This window comes from Laetiporus sulphureus (genome assembly GCF_001632365.1).
Source record: "Laetiporus sulphureus 93-53 unplaced genomic scaffold LAESUscaffold_9, whole genome shotgun sequence".
Taxonomy (NCBI): Eukaryota; Fungi; Basidiomycota; class Agaricomycetes; order Polyporales; family Laetiporaceae; genus Laetiporus; species Laetiporus sulphureus.
In genome coordinates this window covers 550203-569168 of record NW_024468518.1, presented here as the reverse complement: position 1 = coordinate 569168, position 18966 = coordinate 550203, and the positions used below count along the sequence as shown (strand labels likewise).

The 18966-nt window shown below is 51.7% G+C and overlaps 9 protein-coding genes across 9 annotated transcripts; 7 read left to right on the top strand and 2 right to left on the bottom strand.

Moving 5' to 3' along the window:
- Nucleotides 1-315: 315 nt before the first annotated feature.
- LAESUDRAFT_757172 (uncharacterized protein) lies at nucleotides 316-1275 on the top strand (the record flags this gene model as incomplete). The annotated part of the gene is made up of 1 exon (XM_040912268.1): nucleotides 316-1275. One exon carries the CDS (start codon nucleotides 316-318, stop codon nucleotides 1273-1275), a length of 960 nt encoding a protein of 319 aa, XP_040766728.1.
- Nucleotides 1276-2601: 1326 nt separating this feature from the next.
- LAESUDRAFT_675533 (DUF1620-domain-containing protein) lies at nucleotides 2602-6703 on the bottom strand. Its single transcript, XM_040905596.1, has 13 exons — nucleotides 6319-6703; nucleotides 6204-6263; nucleotides 5907-6153; nucleotides 5433-5853; nucleotides 5273-5371; nucleotides 5109-5213; nucleotides 4816-5061; nucleotides 4425-4760; nucleotides 4187-4366; nucleotides 3577-4124; nucleotides 3391-3524; nucleotides 3171-3331; nucleotides 2602-3115 (listed from the first exon to the last, which is right to left on the bottom strand). Exons 1-13 carry the CDS (start codon nucleotides 6596-6598, stop codon nucleotides 2873-2875), a joined length of 3060 nt encoding a protein of 1019 aa, XP_040766727.1. The 5' UTR covers nucleotides 6599-6703; the 3' UTR covers nucleotides 2602-2872.
- Nucleotides 6704-7178: 475 nt separating this feature from the next.
- On the top strand, nucleotides 7179-7691 carry LAESUDRAFT_611855 (uncharacterized protein; the record flags this gene model as incomplete). The annotated part of the gene is made up of 1 exon (XM_040903169.1): nucleotides 7179-7691. A coding segment is annotated over one exon (513 nt), but the record flags the coding sequence as incomplete, so codon positions are not given.
- Nucleotides 7692-10270: 2579 nt separating this feature from the next.
- On the top strand, nucleotides 10271-11293 carry LAESUDRAFT_696382 (kinase-like protein; the record flags this gene model as incomplete). Its single annotated transcript, XM_040906268.1, has 5 exons — nucleotides 10271-10480; nucleotides 10536-10625; nucleotides 10682-10966; nucleotides 11015-11146; nucleotides 11204-11293. The coding sequence occupies exons 1-5, from the start codon at nucleotides 10406-10408 to the stop codon at nucleotides 11291-11293; spliced, it is 672 nt and encodes a 223-aa protein (XP_040766725.1). The 5' UTR covers nucleotides 10271-10405.
- Nucleotides 11294-11372: 79 nt separating this feature from the next.
- On the top strand, nucleotides 11373-12772 carry LAESUDRAFT_568684 (uncharacterized protein). Its single transcript, XM_040902989.1, has one exon. It carries the CDS (start codon nucleotides 11436-11438, stop codon nucleotides 12528-12530), a length of 1095 nt encoding a protein of 364 aa, XP_040766724.1. The 5' UTR covers nucleotides 11373-11435; the 3' UTR covers nucleotides 12531-12772.
- Nucleotides 12773-12920: 148 nt separating this feature from the next.
- On the top strand, nucleotides 12921-15483 carry LAESUDRAFT_675528 (acyl-CoA N-acyltransferase). The gene is made up of 10 exons (XM_040905595.1): nucleotides 12921-13254; nucleotides 13310-13679; nucleotides 13742-13994; nucleotides 14054-14143; nucleotides 14199-14274; nucleotides 14326-14390; nucleotides 14441-14534; nucleotides 14590-14704; nucleotides 14771-14982; nucleotides 15043-15483. The coding sequence occupies exons 1-10, from the start codon at nucleotides 13197-13199 to the stop codon at nucleotides 15336-15338; spliced, it is 1629 nt and encodes a 542-aa protein (XP_040766723.1). The 5' UTR covers nucleotides 12921-13196; the 3' UTR covers nucleotides 15339-15483.
- On the bottom strand, nucleotides 15458-16530 carry LAESUDRAFT_723288 (60S ribosomal protein L19). The gene is made up of 3 exons (XM_040908387.1): nucleotides 16167-16530; nucleotides 15968-16112; nucleotides 15458-15914 (listed from the first exon to the last, which is right to left on the bottom strand). The coding sequence occupies exons 1-3, from the start codon at nucleotides 16520-16522 to the stop codon at nucleotides 15828-15830; spliced, it is 588 nt and encodes a 195-aa protein (XP_040766722.1). The 5' UTR covers nucleotides 16523-16530; the 3' UTR covers nucleotides 15458-15827.
- A 230-nt stretch (nucleotides 16531-16760) lies between these two features.
- Nucleotides 16761-17582, top strand: LAESUDRAFT_568580 (uncharacterized protein). The gene is made up of 3 exons (XM_040902988.1): nucleotides 16761-17192; nucleotides 17245-17375; nucleotides 17444-17582. The coding sequence occupies exons 1-3, from the start codon at nucleotides 16925-16927 to the stop codon at nucleotides 17453-17455; spliced, it is 411 nt and encodes a 136-aa protein (XP_040766721.1). The 5' UTR covers nucleotides 16761-16924; the 3' UTR covers nucleotides 17456-17582.
- LAESUDRAFT_647704 (uncharacterized protein) lies at nucleotides 17433-18180 on the top strand (the record flags this gene model as incomplete). Its single annotated transcript, XM_040904069.1, has 3 exons — nucleotides 17433-17612; nucleotides 17667-17825; nucleotides 17887-18180. Coding segments are annotated over 3 exons (633 nt in total), but the record flags the coding sequence as incomplete, so codon positions are not given.
- Between the last annotated feature and the right edge of the window lie 786 nt (nucleotides 18181-18966).

The window sequence follows — 18966 nt, the reverse complement described above, 5'->3', positions numbered from 1 at the left end:
CCGAACGCTTGCTTACTAAGCAGGTGGACGAGAAAGAGACGCGCTCACCTGACATACGGTATCGCGCCTCTTCTCCTCGCCACCGCCTCGCTACGCGCTCGCTTCCAGTTTTTCATCGCTTCCCGTCCATAGCCTTTGTTGCAGTTGTTTTTATAGCTTTATATTAGTGTGGCTGAAGGACACCGTCCCCCTGATGCCGGAGGCAAATTTACGGCGCTTTTGGGCACAACAGGTCAATCGGGTACCCAAGGAAGATATGGAAACGAACGCGATGCCGAACGCATTTTTACACCTTGGCTCGGAGCCCCAGCGGACATGATCGCGACTGAGAATGAATGGCGTACGGCACGCAATGCTGACAGAGCACGCCGTCGCGCGGGCGGCGAGGACGAACTTCTGCTAGATGAGGACGGATCCGAGAGGCCTGGTGCTACTAGTGATGGTACGACACTTCCCCCGCCTTCTCCTCCTAGTCTGGCCGACAAGGACCAATTTGCTGGCGCCCTGCAAGGTTTGTCTCCGTCTCGTCAAAGCATCATCCTCAAGGTGTTCGAGTCGCTCGCTGGAAAGGCGCATACAACCACTCACACAATCGGTGGGACGTCCACAGAAACAAATGCGACTGGGGAAAGATCGTTGTCCGCTGCATTCGAACGCTCTTCAGACCAATTCCAATACCAGAGTCTAGAGATTCCACCTGCCATCGTCAAATTGGGTCTAGCTCGTGTGCACATCCCTCTTACTCTATTGACACCCAGTGCTATACGGAAAATTCACCAATACCCGACTTCCGTCAAAACGAAGAAGGTCCTTACTTATGCCGGTCAAAAGCTGGACTTACTGGATCTCAGCGCGTGGCCGGACGAATCTTCTCTCCCGCCAGAGAGGTTCTTCGAGGCTTGGCAGAACATGCTGAAGATATATGCGAGGATTGGCGATGACACGGTGACGAACCGTTTCCAGACTCACTTCGGCTATATCCTGGCGCTGCCGGACTTCGCTGAGGATTACAAGGCTATCCTGCGCTTCGACTGTGAGGTACGCCGCAGGTACATGAATAACCCCGCACGGTTCTCTCCCGCAGACTCGTCGTACCAAAATCGTCTAAACGCAATCAAGTCACGTGTCTTATCCGAGGAGATCAAAGCAGGACGACAGTCCCAAAGTGACTTTTCTCTCCGCTTCTCGCCGTATCCACAAGGAGGACGATGCGACAACCGAGCCATGAGGGCAGGCGGCTCACGTCCTCACAGCCGACCTGCCTCGTATGCGTGAGGACAGGGCATTACGCAGCCAATTGCGCGCGTACATCCATCGGAGATGGCCGCCCAACAATCTCCATATACGCAGAACGACGTTTCCAGGAGCCGTGCGTCCTCTGGAACCTCTCCGGGAGCTGTACCGCGAGGCGTTGTCCCAAAGGAGTGCGCCATTCTTGCTCACTCTGCGGATCCCGAGACCACCATGCTGGATCCACAAAATACATGCGTGCGTGATCGCATCGTTACCCCGTGCAACGCTGACGCCTTCGAACGACCTTTGCGTCACCGTGGCCTCTTGGATCGTTACTCACAATTGTCATGTAAGATTCGCAACGGCTTCCCTCTCGGCGACTTCGCCCCGCTTACACGTACTTTCACACCTGAGAATCACAGCTCTGCTTTATCGCACCCCGACGTTATCGACGCATTCATACAGGAAGAACTCGATGCCGGACGTTTCTCTGGCCCTTTCTCGAAGTCAACTGTCGAACAAATCCTCCGGTCCAATTTTCGCTCATCTCCGTTAGCTGTAGTGGAGAAGGCAGGTTCGCCGGGCAAGTTCCGAGTCGTTCGGAACTACTCCTTCAAGGATGATGCCGGTATCTCTGTGAACGACCAAATCGATCCCGACGATTTCCAGACCCTCTGGGGTACTGCCGCGATGATCGCTGGAATCGTGAGTCACATTCCGCACTCGCTACCAAGTTGCGTTTCTTTCTAGGTACTTTCCTTCCTTCCGCGCTGCTGCACAACCTGTGCATGCATCCGCTTCTAGCGTTTCAACCCCCATTCATGCTTTTAGAATTTTATCTCCACTTCTCACAGTTTCATCTCTGCTGGCCCCATGGGGCTCGCCCGAGTAAGGGCGGGTCTCGAGCATTATTGGGATTGTCCCTAGGTTTGACCCTGCTCCTTTATGTGGCTTTTCGTCTTTGTGGACGTGCCATGAGCGTTTTCTTAATGCCGCGTTATTTCGTTTATATCGGTGCCCTCTTATATTCATCTTCCCAAACCATGTGGCTCATTGTTCCGTCGATTATTGTTCAGATTAACACTGCGCGTGATGGTGCGCAGGCAGCGACACTCGATATCGAGGCGGCTTTTCGAGCTTTACCCGTTTGGCTACCGCACAAATGTTTGATCGTTGTGCAGCACAGCGGATCCTTTCATATTGATGATTGCCTACCATTCGGCATATCCTCCGCAACAGCTATCCAGGTGAACCTGCCGACGCGATGCTAGATATCCTGGAAGGCGAAGGGTGTCGCATCCGCGAAGAAATGGGTCGATGACTGCATGAAAGTATTCATTCAGAGAGCGTTCTGCAAGGTACCTTTCTAGTGTAAATAGCCTCACAAATCCGTCTATAGATGCTGCAATAAGCTCTATTAAGGGACCCCAAGCGGGGCCCTACCTCTGATAGTCCGCCTCCTGGCGCGTTCTGAAATGCAACCACTGCGATTGAATGTAGCAATTAAACAGATCCAAGTTTTCTTGCAAAGCACGAGTGATGAGGGTAGTAGCCAGGACTCCGGTCATTCTTTGAAATATTATGAGCACAACAGGTACAAAATAGCTTTCAGGCATTTTTGTTTTTGAAAAATCCGCCATTACTGGTCGTACCACTTCTCGCGTAGCCGTTTCCTCCTCACCATAGGCTTCGCCACTGCGATCGCAAACGCCAGTCCTGCAACCGTGAGCACCAATTGTGCCTTGTTGAAGTTCTCACTGAGGACATCGAACGTGTTGGATGGTGCGACTCGCGTGAAAAAGAGGTCCTGTCCATAGGTGAACACGAGAGAGGTCGACTCGAGCAATGCAGGCGATGTTATGATGCGTTTTGTACCCATAACCTAGATGTATAGCATTGTCAGGCGAGAAGAGCGATATATCATGTGCAGATCTTACCTCATAGTTGTGTGAGAGCACATGCTTAGGATCGTCCGGAAGGAGAGCGTCGTATTGCACAAGCATCTCCTCCAGTTCTTGATTCGTAGGCTTGTGTTTTGGCCTACGAGGATCAAGTGCTCTCCGAGGGAACGACTGAATCTGATTGTTCTCATTGGCAACTAAGGGCACGATCAGTGGGATTCTGCCACAGGAAGCGCGGAGGCGCTCCCCAACTTACCGATAATGTCCTTCATGGTAATGCCATATGTTGTGGACGTTGTCGAGATCGTCCTAATCCCATGAGGCAGTACATATGCCTGTTCAAATGCGGTGATTGCTATCGTATCTGCTGAAAGTGAGGATAGGTCGGAACTGGAGCGAATCAGACAATCGCTAATGGACCAATTCATGTTTGTGAACGTACCTCCTCCGCTTGTCATCCGCTCCATGGCCCTCGTACAGCTCCACAGAGACCAGATGATAGCTCTTCGCAGCATCGACACCCGCGATATCGCCATCGTAGTACTCATATACAAGCCAGTTTTCGGCAAACGCTACCTTCACATCGTCCGTCGCTGGAATGACGACATGATACAGGACGGTCCCCTTCGCACCATCTACCACGTAAATCGAACACCTACGTTCTTGGCGGTCGGTCGAGCGGGTCGCGACAGTCATCATGTTCGGATTGAGGTACTTGTACAATGTCGTGCGGTTGCCCAACACTTTCCCAAGCGATGCTACTGTGTCAGGGGTGCGAGGGATGATGGAGAGGATCTCTTCGTTGTTAGGAAGCATCAACGTCCACGTGGGATATGCGATGTGGAAACCGGTGAATTCGGGCTCCGGCGAAAGTTGGTGACCTGTGATGATCCGCTGTCCAGGAGTTCCGGTTCGAAGCGGGATGTGAAGATGTGGCAGCATCTCCTTGAGAGCCTCGGCACTTTCTTCAGTAGAAGGGTAGAGGCGAACCTGCCACAGTTCACATATCAACAATGTACTCAGGCGGAGTCAAATGAAAACACGAGGCTTACCTGGACAAATTCGTCAAGCAGAGCGATAATCCTCTTCGAACCCGCACGGAGCATGAACGCTTCAACTAGCGGGCCAGCGATCGCATCGAAACCTTGAAGTACCCCTGGAGCTGGCGAGAGCCCTCTGATGTCTTCGCCCGTCAGCGCGTCAACATGGAAGAGGACAGTGTCTACAAGGCTCTGGGTTCGTGCAATGCATTAGCTCTATCACTCGTGGCATCTAAGAATGTTTCCTCACATTGCTAGCTTTTCTCTGAGTTATAAGCACAACTTGCGGGGTATCGCCATCATTCACAGTGCGAGTCGTGAACATCTTGACGGGTATGATCTGTCCACCAATTTGGGTCGCCCAACCGAGGCCAAATATGCGGCTCCATAGTATCTCTCCGTTAGCAGAGTCTATGCCATATAGTTTTCCATACGGAGTCGCCGCAATTATGACCTTCCGGAAACCGAATGTGTCGCGCGAGAGCGGTTCGGACGCATTCGCGAGAGGAGCAACAGAGGACGACACAGAAGCGTACGAGCCTGTGACGAACCGTCGTGCGAAGTTCACGGCGTACTCAGGAAAATCCTGTTAAGCCCTTAGCTAGACGACACTAAAGAGAACACTGCAACAGATTACTGACCTGAGCTTCCGATAGCTGCCTTATCAAACGATCAACAAAAGTCTCGTTTTCCTCCCGGATGTGTGCAGCGATTGCCTTGCGTTCGGGCAGCTCAACCAATTCCGCCACCTTGATATCCGCTAAACCTTCCTCACGGATCCACTGGAGCTGATCGTGATGCCACAGCTGCACGGCGCCCGTACTTGTCGTCACGGCTAGACGCGCGATCACTTTAAACTCCTCTGGATTGGCTAGATCGACGGCAACCTGCGCCAGAGTCAGCGAGATCGTCAACACTGGGCAGATCCTCGTACATGTGTGATGACACCGTGTTGGTCAGTTTCAAAGGGGAACGTGTAGCCTGAGACAAGTCCCTTGCCTTCTGCAAGATGTGGAGCGTAGACATGTGCAGAAGCCACCTGCGACGAGAATGGATTGTCATCGATTGGAAACGCTCACGACGGCCCCCAGTGATTACCTTCAATGTATGTGACCAGTACACACGAGCCACGTATGGACGGCCATTCTTATCAAGTCCACCGGTGTACTGAGAATCGGTATACTCTTTCGAGGGTGACTGTGTGGACTTCAAATTGGAAAATGGAACGTTATGAACGAAGCTCGGTGTCAACGCTTACAGAATCCGTGAACTCCCAGATCTCCTGTAGACCCTTTTTGTCAAGTCTGATGATGGAAGCGCTCTCGGTCTCCTTGATGGCGATAAACAAACCATGTGCGGATAGCGCAATCTCTTTGATGCTTTTGTACAGAGTGCGAGACATGTCTCTCGGCTTCTCTTTCAATTCTGGCATGAATGACAGTGATTTAATCACCCCTGCTTCGAGCCATATGACACGGGACTCTGTCCCACTGCTGATGGCGAAGAAGTCGGTCAAGCCATTGTGAACACTCGAAGGAATAGGCACAGATGCAATGACTTCGCCCGTGCTCGAGGACAGAGCCGTCACATGGATCGTATACGACGCGAAGGATTTGGCGAGGCCGATAATATAAATAATTGAAGGCGTCGCAACGATCCTCGAGTAGGCAACAAGTGAACTGAAAGAAGGGTGAGCCTGGTCATCCGGTCACTATATGCGAGCTGGACTGACGATTGATCTGGCGACATCCAACTCCATACGACATCTCCAGTCTTTCCGTCAATACGTCGCAAGATATATGCGTTCGAGAGAACAAATACGTCGTTCACGTCGAAGGCAATGGCGGTTGCAAGCGTTTCCGGCTCAAATAAACGACCTGCCTCAGGCTTGTGCAGACGTTTTTCAAGGAGCAGATGTCCGTTAGAGGCATTGAACAGGCGCAACATTGCACCACCGGAGCCGGAGACCGCAGCAACGACTGGACATAATTCAGTATCGCCGGCGTGCATATTTACACACTAAGCATACCGTCGTTTTCTCCACGATATGCAAGAACATCTTCATCTTCATCAAACTTGTATCTCCATGCTACACTTTGCCTAATTCAAATGCTGCAACCTAAGTGCGCAATTATTCAACGTACCAATGCTGCCATCCAACGGATCGAGCGCAGCAAGAACATTGCTTGCGGTTGCTGTGATAATCAGGCTATGGGTGGTTCTGTCCGACTTTTCCAATCTAAAGAAGCTCGGTGCTGCTGAAGGTGCGCTTGTGAGTGGAATTCCGATGAGAGGCTTATGCCAGTCGACCACGCCGGCCTCGGAGGCGTGGAGCGCCCATGATGGCGCGAGCAGGTGCTTGAGCAAAGAGAAAGCAAGTAAGTGAAATAAAGCAGTCAACCAGTAGTTTGCTCTTCGCGTCATCGCGAGATGAGCGACGGGAGCAGCGAGGATGCAGAGAGCAGAGGCCTGAACGTTGACGAAGTTGAAATGATGAACGTTGGAACGCTGAGCAGCGCCTAGTATAAGTTTCGTGGCAGTCGTTGGCGCCCGTCGCGTCAGCTACGCGTCTGTGGCTGGCTGTGGCGCAGCTAATAGCAGCCTGATCGCCAGCTTATCGCTCTCTTTTCTCAACTTTGCGAAAGGCAGATCTTTCATCCTTGCATCCGTTACAAGACTATACACAGATGTTTCCGGCTCGCTTTATAGGCCCATGTTTTCAAGATACGTAGTTCGTGTGTTCTTGCAACCGCGTATAAGATGTTCCACACCCCTCAAGTCACCGCAGGGCCGTCCGTCCCATTCTTGTTCGCTCTCGTCGACATCCTCTGCATCCTTTGACCATTTCAATAGGCCGCATCTCGCACACATCGGAACCCATCGTGAGTAGCTACGTAGCCATGTTCTCGGACATCTGCTCATATACATAACAACACAAGCCGTCCGATCCTGCCATGGCTGCTCCAGTAGACGCCAATGCTGCCCCGTCCGTCAATGACCCTCCCCTCGCCTTCCGCCTGAGACCTGCGAACGCATCATCGACCATCTCGATCCGCGTTGGCACGGAGACGAAAGACCGACTCTGTTGGACTGCGCCCTCGTTTGCCGAGGGTGGTACGTCGAGAGCCGCGCGATCCTTTTCGAGGAACCTGGGCTCCGCAGTCGGAAAGGGGCAGTCGTCTGTGTGATATCGCTGAAGCAGATGCCTCTCCTCGCTGCCCGTGTGCGACAGTTACAGATCGGACATTATTCAGACTCGATGACCATTATGACAGGTCCGGAGTTGGCATCGATTCTCGTGATGCTGGCTGGGAAACTTCCAAAGCTGGCCTCATTCAACTTCTATTCCCTCAGCTTCGAGCACTGCCCTTCGCACAATTTAGCATTTTGGATTTTGCACGAATTCAGTCATATCACATCGTTGGGGCTACTGAATGTGACGTTGCCATCGGCAAGCATCTTCTTTCAGCTCATATGTTCATTTCGTCATCTGCAAGAGCTTTTTTGCCACCATCTTCACTGGAGCAAATCAAGGTCCGTGGCTCTGGCACCGCCTGAACACCATCGCGTGCCTTTCATGATAGTGACTGCTCTTTATTATGACTTGTCGTGCTTCGAAGACATTGGGCATATTCTTCTCAGTCTGCTAGATCAAGCTATCCTCGAAGAGCTCACCCTACGACCTACAATCTCTGCGGTCGGCTCTCGCTTTTATTCAAGGCATGCTGAGCGTAGCCGGCACGAGACTGGAGCAGGCAATAATCACTTTCCGGGCACCAGAGGAAGATGACAGTAGCAACATCCAGCCCTTACTCTGTGAGTCTGCAACTGAATAATGTTCCATGCACAGCGTGACTCATACTTTTCAAGTGCACCCTATCAGCTTTGAAACAAATTGTCAATCTGCAACATTTGGAATTGGGCATCCTTGATTCGAAATGAATGATGTTGCACTATTTGTCGGGAGTGTGCTGCTACCTCTGCTCAAGACGATATCATCGAAAGGTCTCAAAGATGCTCGTTTCCTGGTATGAAGTGTTTCCAAATGGGAAACAGATGCCTTGCTCAAAGCATTTGATCCGAAGATCTGCATTCAGATTGATGAGCTTTTGGCTGAGGGACATTCCGCCAAGCTGCGAGACGTGTTCATAGACTTGCATTCACGCGGTGCTATATCGGATGACTCGCAGCACGTTAACTTGCACAGGGAGATCTGTGCCCGTTTTCCTAAACTGAAAGACAAGAACATGTTGATGTGCGTCATCCCCGCTTCTTGGATACATGACTGAACTCACATGGATATAGTATTCGTTATAACGGACACCGATTGCGAGTGACGCTGAGAGGGAATTGAGGAGCAAACAACTGGCCAGTCAGCAGCCTCGTCCAACTCAACAAGCCGCCACATAGACAAGCACCGCCTCCAAAGTCATGCCATCTCGCCTTCAGTCTCCTCTCCAAATCATCCTGGACGTGCAGCTCCTACGGCGCCTCCCCCTGCCCGGCCAATTTCCGTCCCATGTACGAATCATCCAGACCTAAGCCCGAGAATCGTACTCTCACCCCAATCTCCTCGTTCGCTTTCGTCACGCCATCGCCGTGATCCTAGATATGGCACATTGTTTCCATCGTCATTCAAACGGCGTAGGGCGTACCCGCGTTCTACTATTTCGTACGCAATCACAGTTACGCCGTCATCTATGGTCATCGTGACACCCCATGTCCCCATAATCACCGTCTTCACTCAAAATCCTCTTGACTCTCACTTCGCATCGGCGATATTATCTCGAACGTCCTGTGGGTTTTATGCCGCTTTTATGACTTTATTCAAGAGCACCGAATAGCTTCTGCTGTCTTCCCAGCTGTATTGGGCCGAATAATAACGTTTTAGGCTACTTCTCGTGAACATCCGCATCCACATTTTGGGCTCAGCGAGTATGATTACTTCATATGCGCGTCATGTGAGTGATGAAGGCGAAAGAACGACAGCACGCCGACAATTACCATTAGATCTGCCTACTATCCTTCTGACTGATGAAGAAATAACAGAGCTGCTGCTGCGGAATGCCAATAAGTTCTTGTATGTGGCAGGACTTGGAAGAGTGCGAATCCTCGCCACAGCAAAGAATATTGAGCGCTGGAGCGAATGGCATGAGCGCTTATGTTCAAACTGTTCAGCTCCGCGAATATCGATCACATCTCTTCACATCGCTCGTGCCGTTGTTGGACACCAAGTTCAACTGCGACATGTTGTTTCTGACCTTTTTCACGAAAGCCGTTACAGGTCGAGCTTCACTGAGCAATCCAGCTGCCAGCCGTGAGCTTGATCGTCGTGTCATCGAGCAACTGCACGCTTCAAGATGGTTGTGACCAGAGCCATCGCTCGCGATTCTCACTATCTGCGCTTGTCGGGTGAGCGAAGCAATGCCAATGAGGTAAGGTTCATATGCCGAGTAGATGTGAGAGACCTACTGACTGTGATTTGTTCCACATAGTTTCCTGGAACGCCGTCGGTCTGCCATGACACCCCCAGCGGCAGCACGTCAGCTTTCTGGGAGACGCCACCGATAGAGGTGAGACATGCGCATGAGTTGCTATACGCCGTACTCACTTCTCTCAAAACCTTCATAGGAACGGTCACCCGAGAGGTCATATATAATTTGTACGCCGATTCAAGCCGGCCGAGCATGGGACGCGGCCGGTCAAGAAGCGACCGAACAAAGCGTGAGCTTCGAAGTCCGAGTGAGTTTTCTATGTATAGATTTGCATTATATTATAGATAAAATGAATCCCCTGCAGCAATTTGATGACATCAAGGAAGCAATTCCTGAATGGGATGACGATGACGTGGATGTATGTATCCACCTCCGCCCGCACGCTGCAGCCATATCTGATGTATTACAGGAGCTCATATTACTGGCGCCGAGGCGAAAACCCCGTGTCCTAAGCACCATCGTTGAAAGTCCGAAGGGTCCTAAGGTCTGTTTGTACACGTATCGTTAGAATGTGTCATTACTCAGCGCTGTTTGACAGCCGATCAGACCGTCGGATTTCGAGGTCATCTGCCCACTGCAGAGAACTGGAAGTCGTGGACTTGGTGAACTTGTTCTCGGAAGAAAGAAGGACACGTCCACGCTATACGCTATCAAAGTCTTCAGAAGGACGAATCCAGATAGCAGTAGACATGTCTTGACATATGCACAGACGGAACAAGCTGCATTGCGATATGCCATGGAGCATCAAGTACCCTTTGTGGTCAAGCTTCGCTGGAGTTTCCAAGATGAGAAGGCACTCTACATTGTGCTGGTAAGACAATGCTACCGATACATGTAGTCTTCGTGAAGCAATTTAATATCTACAGATTGATCGTTGCGAAGAGAACCTGCGCATGCGCTTGGAGCGTAGCGGCGTTCTTCATCCGGGAAATGCGAAGATGTGTGCAGCAGAAATGGTATGTTCCACAGATGACCTAGATGAAAGAATTTGCTTAGGGAATACTGTGCAAAGGTGTATGCCTTGACGGCGCTGCATGCTATAGGCATCGTTCATCGTGATCTAAAGCCAGAGAGTGTCTTGATCCAGCCCGATGGCCACATCGCCCTAACCGACTTCGGCTATGCTCAGATAAACCCGATTGGAAAACAGGATGTAGCAGTTGATAAAGACGCCCCATCCGCTGCACCTACCAAAGGGATATATCGAGCGCCAGAGGTCATAATGGGATGGGCGCACGATGCTGCGGTCGACTGGTGGGGGTTTGGGCTTATCTTGTGTTTCATGTTGACGGGAAGTGTGAGTATCTCGTGCCTCGTGTCATGCTCAAAGCTTACAGTATTTCAGCATCCCTTTCTCGCAGTAGACGATTCAGCGTCTCTACATGAGACAATCTCCGAAAGCAAGGTCCTACATGGAAAGCTCATGCCTTGTCTGCCGGAGATGGTCAGTTCCGAAGCTTTGGATTTGATCACTCAGGTATGGTTGATGAGCCGGCGTTAATTGAACGTGCTAAGGGCATGCATGCTTTAATAGTGTCTCGAACGTAACCCGGCGTTGCGCCTGTCTGATGAAGCTGTCAAGCAGCATTCCTTCTTCGCTACCGTGTACGTCATATGTCCTTGAACAGATCATTACCTAACGCCTACCATAGGCAGTGGAATGCTGCTCAATCCGATGAAACGTCAGGTCATAACAATTGAGCTCTCCGCCTAGTCTAGGTGCTAATGTCGTTACAGATTCCCAATGCGAAGTTATCGGGGAACATATGAAACCCAATCAATCACTCTTTTCCGATTTACGTCCACCAGGTATCACTCAAGTGCTGTCGCCGGCCGCTCTCTCTGGTTCTTCCAAGGGCTGCAGCGTAATCGACGGGTTCTCATTCACCTGGGAAGGGCAATACACTAGCAACGTTGCGCAGACTGTCTCTGGTGCTCATGTAGTCAATGAAGAGTCCGTGGGAAACCGTGTATCTCTTGGTTTGACTAGACGGTCTATTCTGACGCAAGACGCTCCTTCTCCGGATGACGACGATCATGAGGACGAGTTTGTGATCCCGGCGGAATTCTGTGGATATCAATATGGTGAAGAGGGTCCGAAAAGATTTGGCACCCTTCGCAAGTTTTCCAGTCTCGATTTCGACACGGATACGCTGGAATCTGCACCTTCGTCCAGGCAGATGGATTCCTTGGCGACAAATCCGCCTGTCTCTCATCAACTTCGCAAGTCTCGGTCAAGCTATATGTCTTCATTCATGCAAAGCCAAAGCACTGCGGGCGTGCGGAACAAACTACGCAAGAAGACACGCCCGGAAAGCGCTACGATTCCTGCGTACGTGCAGCACGCCATGCTCGACCTTCCTCCTGGAATCGAACAAATTGGGAATGGGATTGGTTACGTGCGGCGGTCAAAGCCCATACATGCACGTCTGTCTTTCGCCACGCTGACGCCGAGGTCGTGCCATGGTATGTTCTCCGGTACGCGCTTCCCCAGGCTAGCGCCCCGACATGAGCGCAAGAAGAACGGAAATGGAGACTACTTTGAACATGCCGGAAGTGGTGTCTCAGTTATGGGCGGAACACGCGATAGCGAAGACCAGATGGACGCCGTCATGAGGGAGATGTACGGGAGCAGGTGGAATCTGGGCACTTCGGCGAGCGAACTCTCTCTTGCGGGAGGAGCGGATCCAAGAGTGTATGCGACCCTGACAAGGACGGCCGTGGGCCTGGGCTTGGGCGCAACTGCACTAGATCTTACTCGAACACGACTGCCGACAGCTCCTGCGGAACTCTCGACGCTTAGCCCTGACAGCACGCTGCGACTGGTCTCTCCATCAACCCTTCATCTCGTGTATTGCTAAGCGCTGGCTTCTCTCATTTTCTCGCTGGTTTTCCTGTCTCGTCGAGCAACGTTACGCGGCCCCGGATGCAGCACCGGACTGTCATCCGCGCATGCGACGTTTCTATTCCTCGTTCTCTTCTATAAATCGGGCAACAATGAATTGGGTATTCTATCTCGCATGATGTTCTCCCATGCGCTCCCCCCCCCCTCCGCGTCTAGTTGCGTATTTTCGCACTGTCTTTGCCATGTCGTCATGATCTTGTTTCGGTATCGTGTAGCTTTGTATGAGCGGTTTCCCGCGACGCATGTTGTACAGTGTGATTCTAATACATAAAGATAACTGGTTCATTTTTATCATCGCCGTGTTCCAGCGGATGAGAAATTACCACTGATGCAGGTCAGAGCTTGAACGGCGTTCGCTTTCGCGGGCTTCTCTCATTCATTCCTGGGACCCGTTCCTTGTCTCTAACCATCAGAGCTGACGACATCAATCTGTCTGACAAACTTTGTTGGACGTGTTGCATTGCGCACATCCCGAGTTGTACATCTCGCGCACATTCAGTCCCCGTTTCATCCCTCATTGGTGCCCTATTGGCCTCTGCATCGTCGGGAGCAGTGAGTAGCGCATGCTACTCCTGCATCACTTCTACGCGGGAATTTGTACTATTGAGATACCGCTCGTCCAATGGAGAAACGAAAAACTGATTTGGAACTCTACATCGTGAGCAAAAACGGGGTCGACCGTAAGTCCATGCTGTTGCTTGGCCTGATAGCCGATGGAAACTGACGCAAGAACAGAACATGCCTACGTCCTCGAGCGCCGGGGAGACGAGGTCTACGTGCATTATGTAAATTCCGACAAGAGGCTTGATGAATGGCTTCCGCAAGCGGCCGTGCGACCTGCAGGATCCCACGAGGCAAACATGGCTGGTAGTGCCACGTATCGCAAGAGGAAGAGGGGATCCGTCGATGAGGAGACCTCTGCGAGCACAAGGCTGTCGCGATCGCCAGCTCAGTCAGATGTCCTTGCAGCGGGGTTGGCAGGCACTGACACGGTCGAGGATCCGCCCATTACAGAAGAAGAGTACGATATTGAGCACCACAAGCAGATCACTGCAAAGAGGAACTTCGACAAGGTCATATTTGGGCGATGGGAGATCAAGACCTGGTGAGTGGCGTTCTTTCTCGCTCTCTCAAGCTCAGCGGCGGTCGCGCTGAGCCCAGACGAAGGTACTTCTCTCCGTACCCCCTGACCGAAGCAGAGGCGGAGGACCAAGTTGCGGTGCCTACCCACCATGGTCCGTCTTCGAGCATTCGAATTCCGGGAGTCGGCCGTTCCTCTATTCGCTCCCATGGACGCACTTCGGATTTGTTCGCAGGCGGTCTGGGTCGGAACACCACCACAGGCGAGAAGGCGATGCTGTGGGTATGCGACAAGTGCTTCAAGTATATGGCAGAAGGCCTCTCTTGGGAGTCTCACGTCGTGCGTCTCAGGTCGCGTCTACCTCCACTCGGCATGCTCAATCAGGTCAGATCATCTAGAAAAAGTGTACGCGGAAACATCCGCCCGGGCGAAAGGTGTACCAGCGTGGCGCTCACATCATATGGGAAGTCGACGGTGCTAAAGAAAAGGTATGCGTCTGTGGGTGCTTTGATGGTACGGCCAGCTGAACTTGGGGTACCTTAGTTGTACTGCCAAAACCTCTCACTATTCGGAAAACTGTTCATCGATATCAAGACACTCTTCTTCGATTGCGACAATTGTAAGCAATAGGATCATAGCACAAGCCCTTCTGATGCTTAATTTCCGTCAGTCATGTTCTACATCCTCACCGATGCCGACTCTCAGCGTGATCATGTCCTTGGATTCTTCTCAAAGGTACATCCATCAGCTCGGTCTGGACGGAACCCAGCTGATTGCCGATCCAGGAGAAGGTTTCCTACGATGATTACAACCTAGCCTGCATCGTGGTTCTCCCTCCTTATCAGAAGAAGGGTTATGGTATGCTCATGATTGAATTCAGTAAGTGCAGTGGCAGGCAGGATCTCACTCTTCATGTTCTCACTTGCATCTGCAGGTTATGAGCTCTCCCGTCGTGCAGGACGAATCGGCACGCCCGAACGCCCTTTATCTGATCTCGGGCTCCGGAGCTACCTCACATACTGGGTATCGACCCTAATCAGGTTCTTCCGGTATGTAGGCTCTCGCACTGCTTGGGATGCGTTTGCAGCTGACCAAAGCGTGATGTGGATGCGCAGGCGGCTGCTAGCTGTACTGCCGCCAGACGCGTCGAAGATGATCACAATCGGCGGCATGCCGGATCTTGCGGAGGCGTACATGATGTCACCATCTGCGGAGCCCGAGGACTGGGCGACATCGAAGTTGAAGCGACGGAAGAGCACGAAAGGGTGGGACGGAGAGGAACTACCCGGAACGGCCCACCGGCCTGCAGAGCCGTATGATGGGACTGGTATGCATCCTTGCATAAGTGTGGCGCGAACAGCTGTTGACGTTGGCGCACATCACACAGATCCCATGTTCACGACCCTCCGCACTGTGGAGACTACTCCGAATGCCGATGGGAGTGCGACTGCTCATGTCATGCTTCATTGCACCTTGGCTGACATCGCCCGCGCCACTAATCTGCGTGTGGAAGATGTGGCTTTTGCTCTGAATGAATGTGGCTTGCTTCTTAAACGAAGGAAGGGCGAGGATGCCGGCGATACAGAGGACATCGTGGTAATGTCGAGAGAGATGGTCGAGACAGTGGCAAAAGAACGAGGCGTAAAGAAGATGTGCATGAGCCTTGCCCATGTACTGCTCTAGGGCCGCCAAAATGTATTCGCTAGTCTATTGTTCTATTTGCAACTTGTGCGTACTGTCCCCCGTTCTTATGTTCCGCTTTGATGATCGCATGACCGGTCATGTCGAGGCTAGGAACAATATAGACAAGGTCCGTGGACCATCCGACTGATTGACTCTGGTAGTTAAGCGGCAAAGGCAACGGACCGATAACGTTCGCAGCCGTGTTCCGTACTAAATTTACCCAACTGAACTAGCATCACACAGATATTCACAAAGACAGCCCACAAGACGGCGACGAAATCCGGTATGCATGCCACTACAATCGGAGCTTCGCACTTCCTGCCCACTTCGTGACGCCTCACATAATGCAGGTACCCAATAGGTCGGATCATGAGCTGCAATATAACATGCGAACATGGGCATGGCGTACTGAGAGACAGCGTGCATAGCGTAGGATACAGATGGTGTGAAGGGACGTAAGGGTGCAAATGGTGTGAAAAGCGATCAAGTTTACTCCTGGACAGGCGCCTCGTGCTCCACAGCAAGGATCGCTTGCCTCTTCTCGTGCACTCGCTGTGCGCGGCGCTCGCGAGCCGCCTTAACATGGCCGTCAATGCATAGATCAAGTAGAGATCCGACGAATCGCGCACCTTGTTCTTGACACGGCGAGCTTCCATCTGGTCCGAGAGGACCTTTGTGCGGGTCTTCTCCGCCTTCGCCTTGTGAATGTACTCCATGAGCACACGCTTGTTCTTGAAAACGTTACCCTTCGACTTCTGGTAGAGCGAATGGTACCTTCAAGCAATTCAGAATACGGGGTCCCCGAAATAAGCGCGCGTCAATACTCACAGATGCTTGTCGATCTTTCCCGCTTCCCTGTACTTTCTCAGCAACCGACGCAACACCCGCTGTCTCCGCATCCAGAGAACCTTGCTAGGCATACGCGCCTCAGCCGTACCCTTCCTTTTACCGGGGCCGGTGTGACGGCCCTTGCGCTTCGCCGCGAGGAGATCACGAGTGCGTGCGCGCGAGTGGACAGTGGTGGGCTTGACTATGATGACACCGTCTTTAATGAGCTTCTTTACGTGGGCGCGGGAGTTGGCGTTCCCAATCTCAGCCTGATCGGCGGGGTCGAGCCAGATTTTGCGCTTGCCGCAGCCCGCGACAGATGCGGCGAGGCGCTTTTGAGAACGGAGGTTTACCATGGTGTTGGCTGCGGCAGCCATGGAAGTCAGTATTGGTTGCCATAATTCACAAAGCTGTCGAAAACAGCGGCAGTAGCACTGACCTTGGTCTTGAGGAAGGCGATGGGAACGACGACCTGCTCAGCAGCGTCTCAAAGGCGCGCTTACGTTATCTCAGCCTCCCGGCAGATGCCGAAACGTTATCGATACAACTGGGCAGCTTCGGCCTGCCGGGAGCTCAATCCGTAATAGTGTCTGCCCCGCACCGCTCGACTCCCACTGCGCCCATAATTATAAGCCACTCTGCCGCTAATGTCTGAAGAATATTTTGCTTATTGTAATCCCCACAATTGAGGAGGCAAGCTTAGTTTTCTTGGCTGGGAATTACTCGCGACAGGGTCTCCAACTTGAGACTACACCATCATGACTGCCCTCCCTCCCGCCAAAGCTACGCAAACCAGCAGTTCGAAGCCCGATGTCATTAGCGCCTATAATGTTTGCCTTGCATTTGAACACGACGCCAAAACGGAGAAAGATGTCATGTGTGCAAGACTCCTCGGCTACTTAATCCTCCACGCTCCTTCTCTCGACGCGCTCTGTGAAGTCGTCAAAGTAATCCACTCGTGCAGTGACAACTATAATACCTTCTCCGACCTTGGAGAATCCTTTGTCAATTACTTCATCCGCCCGTGTAAGTTGTCTACCAGCATTATGTATCGGAACGAGCTAAACTGCATATCCAGTCAAGAAATACAAAGGGCGCACGCCAGACTATTCGGATCATTCCAGTCATCGTTCGCTCATTAAAGACAAGATGAATCTCCTGACCGCAATTCAAGAGGCACCGAAGGACCACAAGGAAGCGAAGATTCAAGTGAGCGATCGTCCTAAATGGCCGTAAATTCACGTGCTTTCATGAGCATTCATCTAGGCCCTTATTAGAGATGGTTTTAAGTGTGTGGTGACTGGAATATACGATACAGAAGCAGTGGGAATTCGAGGTATCGATCAAGAAGACATACTCCGAGTAACTACGGTTAACACAGAATGCGCCCACATTGTACCGGAGTCCACTTTTTTCGATGTATCACGCCCGAGCTCGCCCGAGAAGGTACATCCTTATATTTTTTCTGCTGCTGCTGTTGCCGGGCTTATGCTTGAGTAGAAGGATTATTCCGCCTCAGTGTTGGCGGTGTTGAAGTGTTTTGGCTGTGACGTCAGAAACCTGAATGGTGCCAAGGTGCACTCACTTTACAACGTCATGACGCTGGAGCACAATGTGCGTGACTGGTTTGATCGTCTGGAGATCTGTTTTGAGGAGACAGTGAGCATTACACGTATACGACTTATGCCTGTCTGCTCTAATTGGCCGCTTTGACTCCTAGACAGTCAAGGATTGCTATCGTGTCCAGAATATCAACCGGATCCGCCGCGTGCCCGCGACGATAACGTTGACATCGCCCAACCCTAATATCCTTCCCCTCCCTTCTCCGGAACTTCTAGCCCTGCATGCGGCTTGTGCCAAGGTTGCCCATCTCTCAGGTGCAGGAGCCTATATTGACAAACTTGATCGAGATCTGGATGATCTGGGTGTATTGGCATATGACGGAGGGTCAACCGACGTCCTGAGTCACGCACTGTTGCGTTTGATGACCGACTCCGTCGATGTTGGAGCGTGAAACAGGAGGCGAGAGATGTTATTTTACTTGTCATTGCATATAGACTTCATGTTGTAAAGGATTCACATAATAAACAATATATTTACAAGGGATGCCATCACTTCACCCCGGCAGGAGAAGATGCTATAAATAGATCGAGTTTGATCTTAAAGGAAAGGGAGCATGAAGCAGAGGCCAAAGCATACAGTTAAGTTAGATGAGTGTATATCGACCGGTAGAGGTCACTTGTTGGCAGAGACCAAGACGCGCGCGACAAGAGCAGAAAGGGAAGGAAGGACAATAGCGAGAGAGGAGGCGGAGACGCACCAGAAAAGGCAAGTGGAAAGGAGACAAACAAAGGCAAATGAAATGGGCGGGATGCTTTACCATACGGGTTGTATTCGGTTCACATGTGCCACTCGCCGGGTGCACGGCGTGATAGCTGTTCCTGGTTCGACCATGCATGTCCGCTTGCCTGCAATCTGATCTTCGTCCTCTCTTGACGAAGGACGTTGCGGCCATCACATTTTTGTTTTACAAGCGAGACATTAATCTAAGCGGACCCACTGCATTGTTTGTCAGGATTGCCCTCCTCCGATGTGAGCCAGTGTCTCGGCTCCACGGAAGCAAATTGATCCATTTGATGCGGCATCAGCGGCCCGCCGTCTCGCACTCGGCCTGTCGATGCCTCTCATCGGGGAGGCATGAATTGTCAGCAAAATAAGTAGTGTAGTTATCGTATTCGTGATATCGGGATTCAGTTGCACTCCGGATGTACTGCGGGAGATGACATCAACATGTATCGGC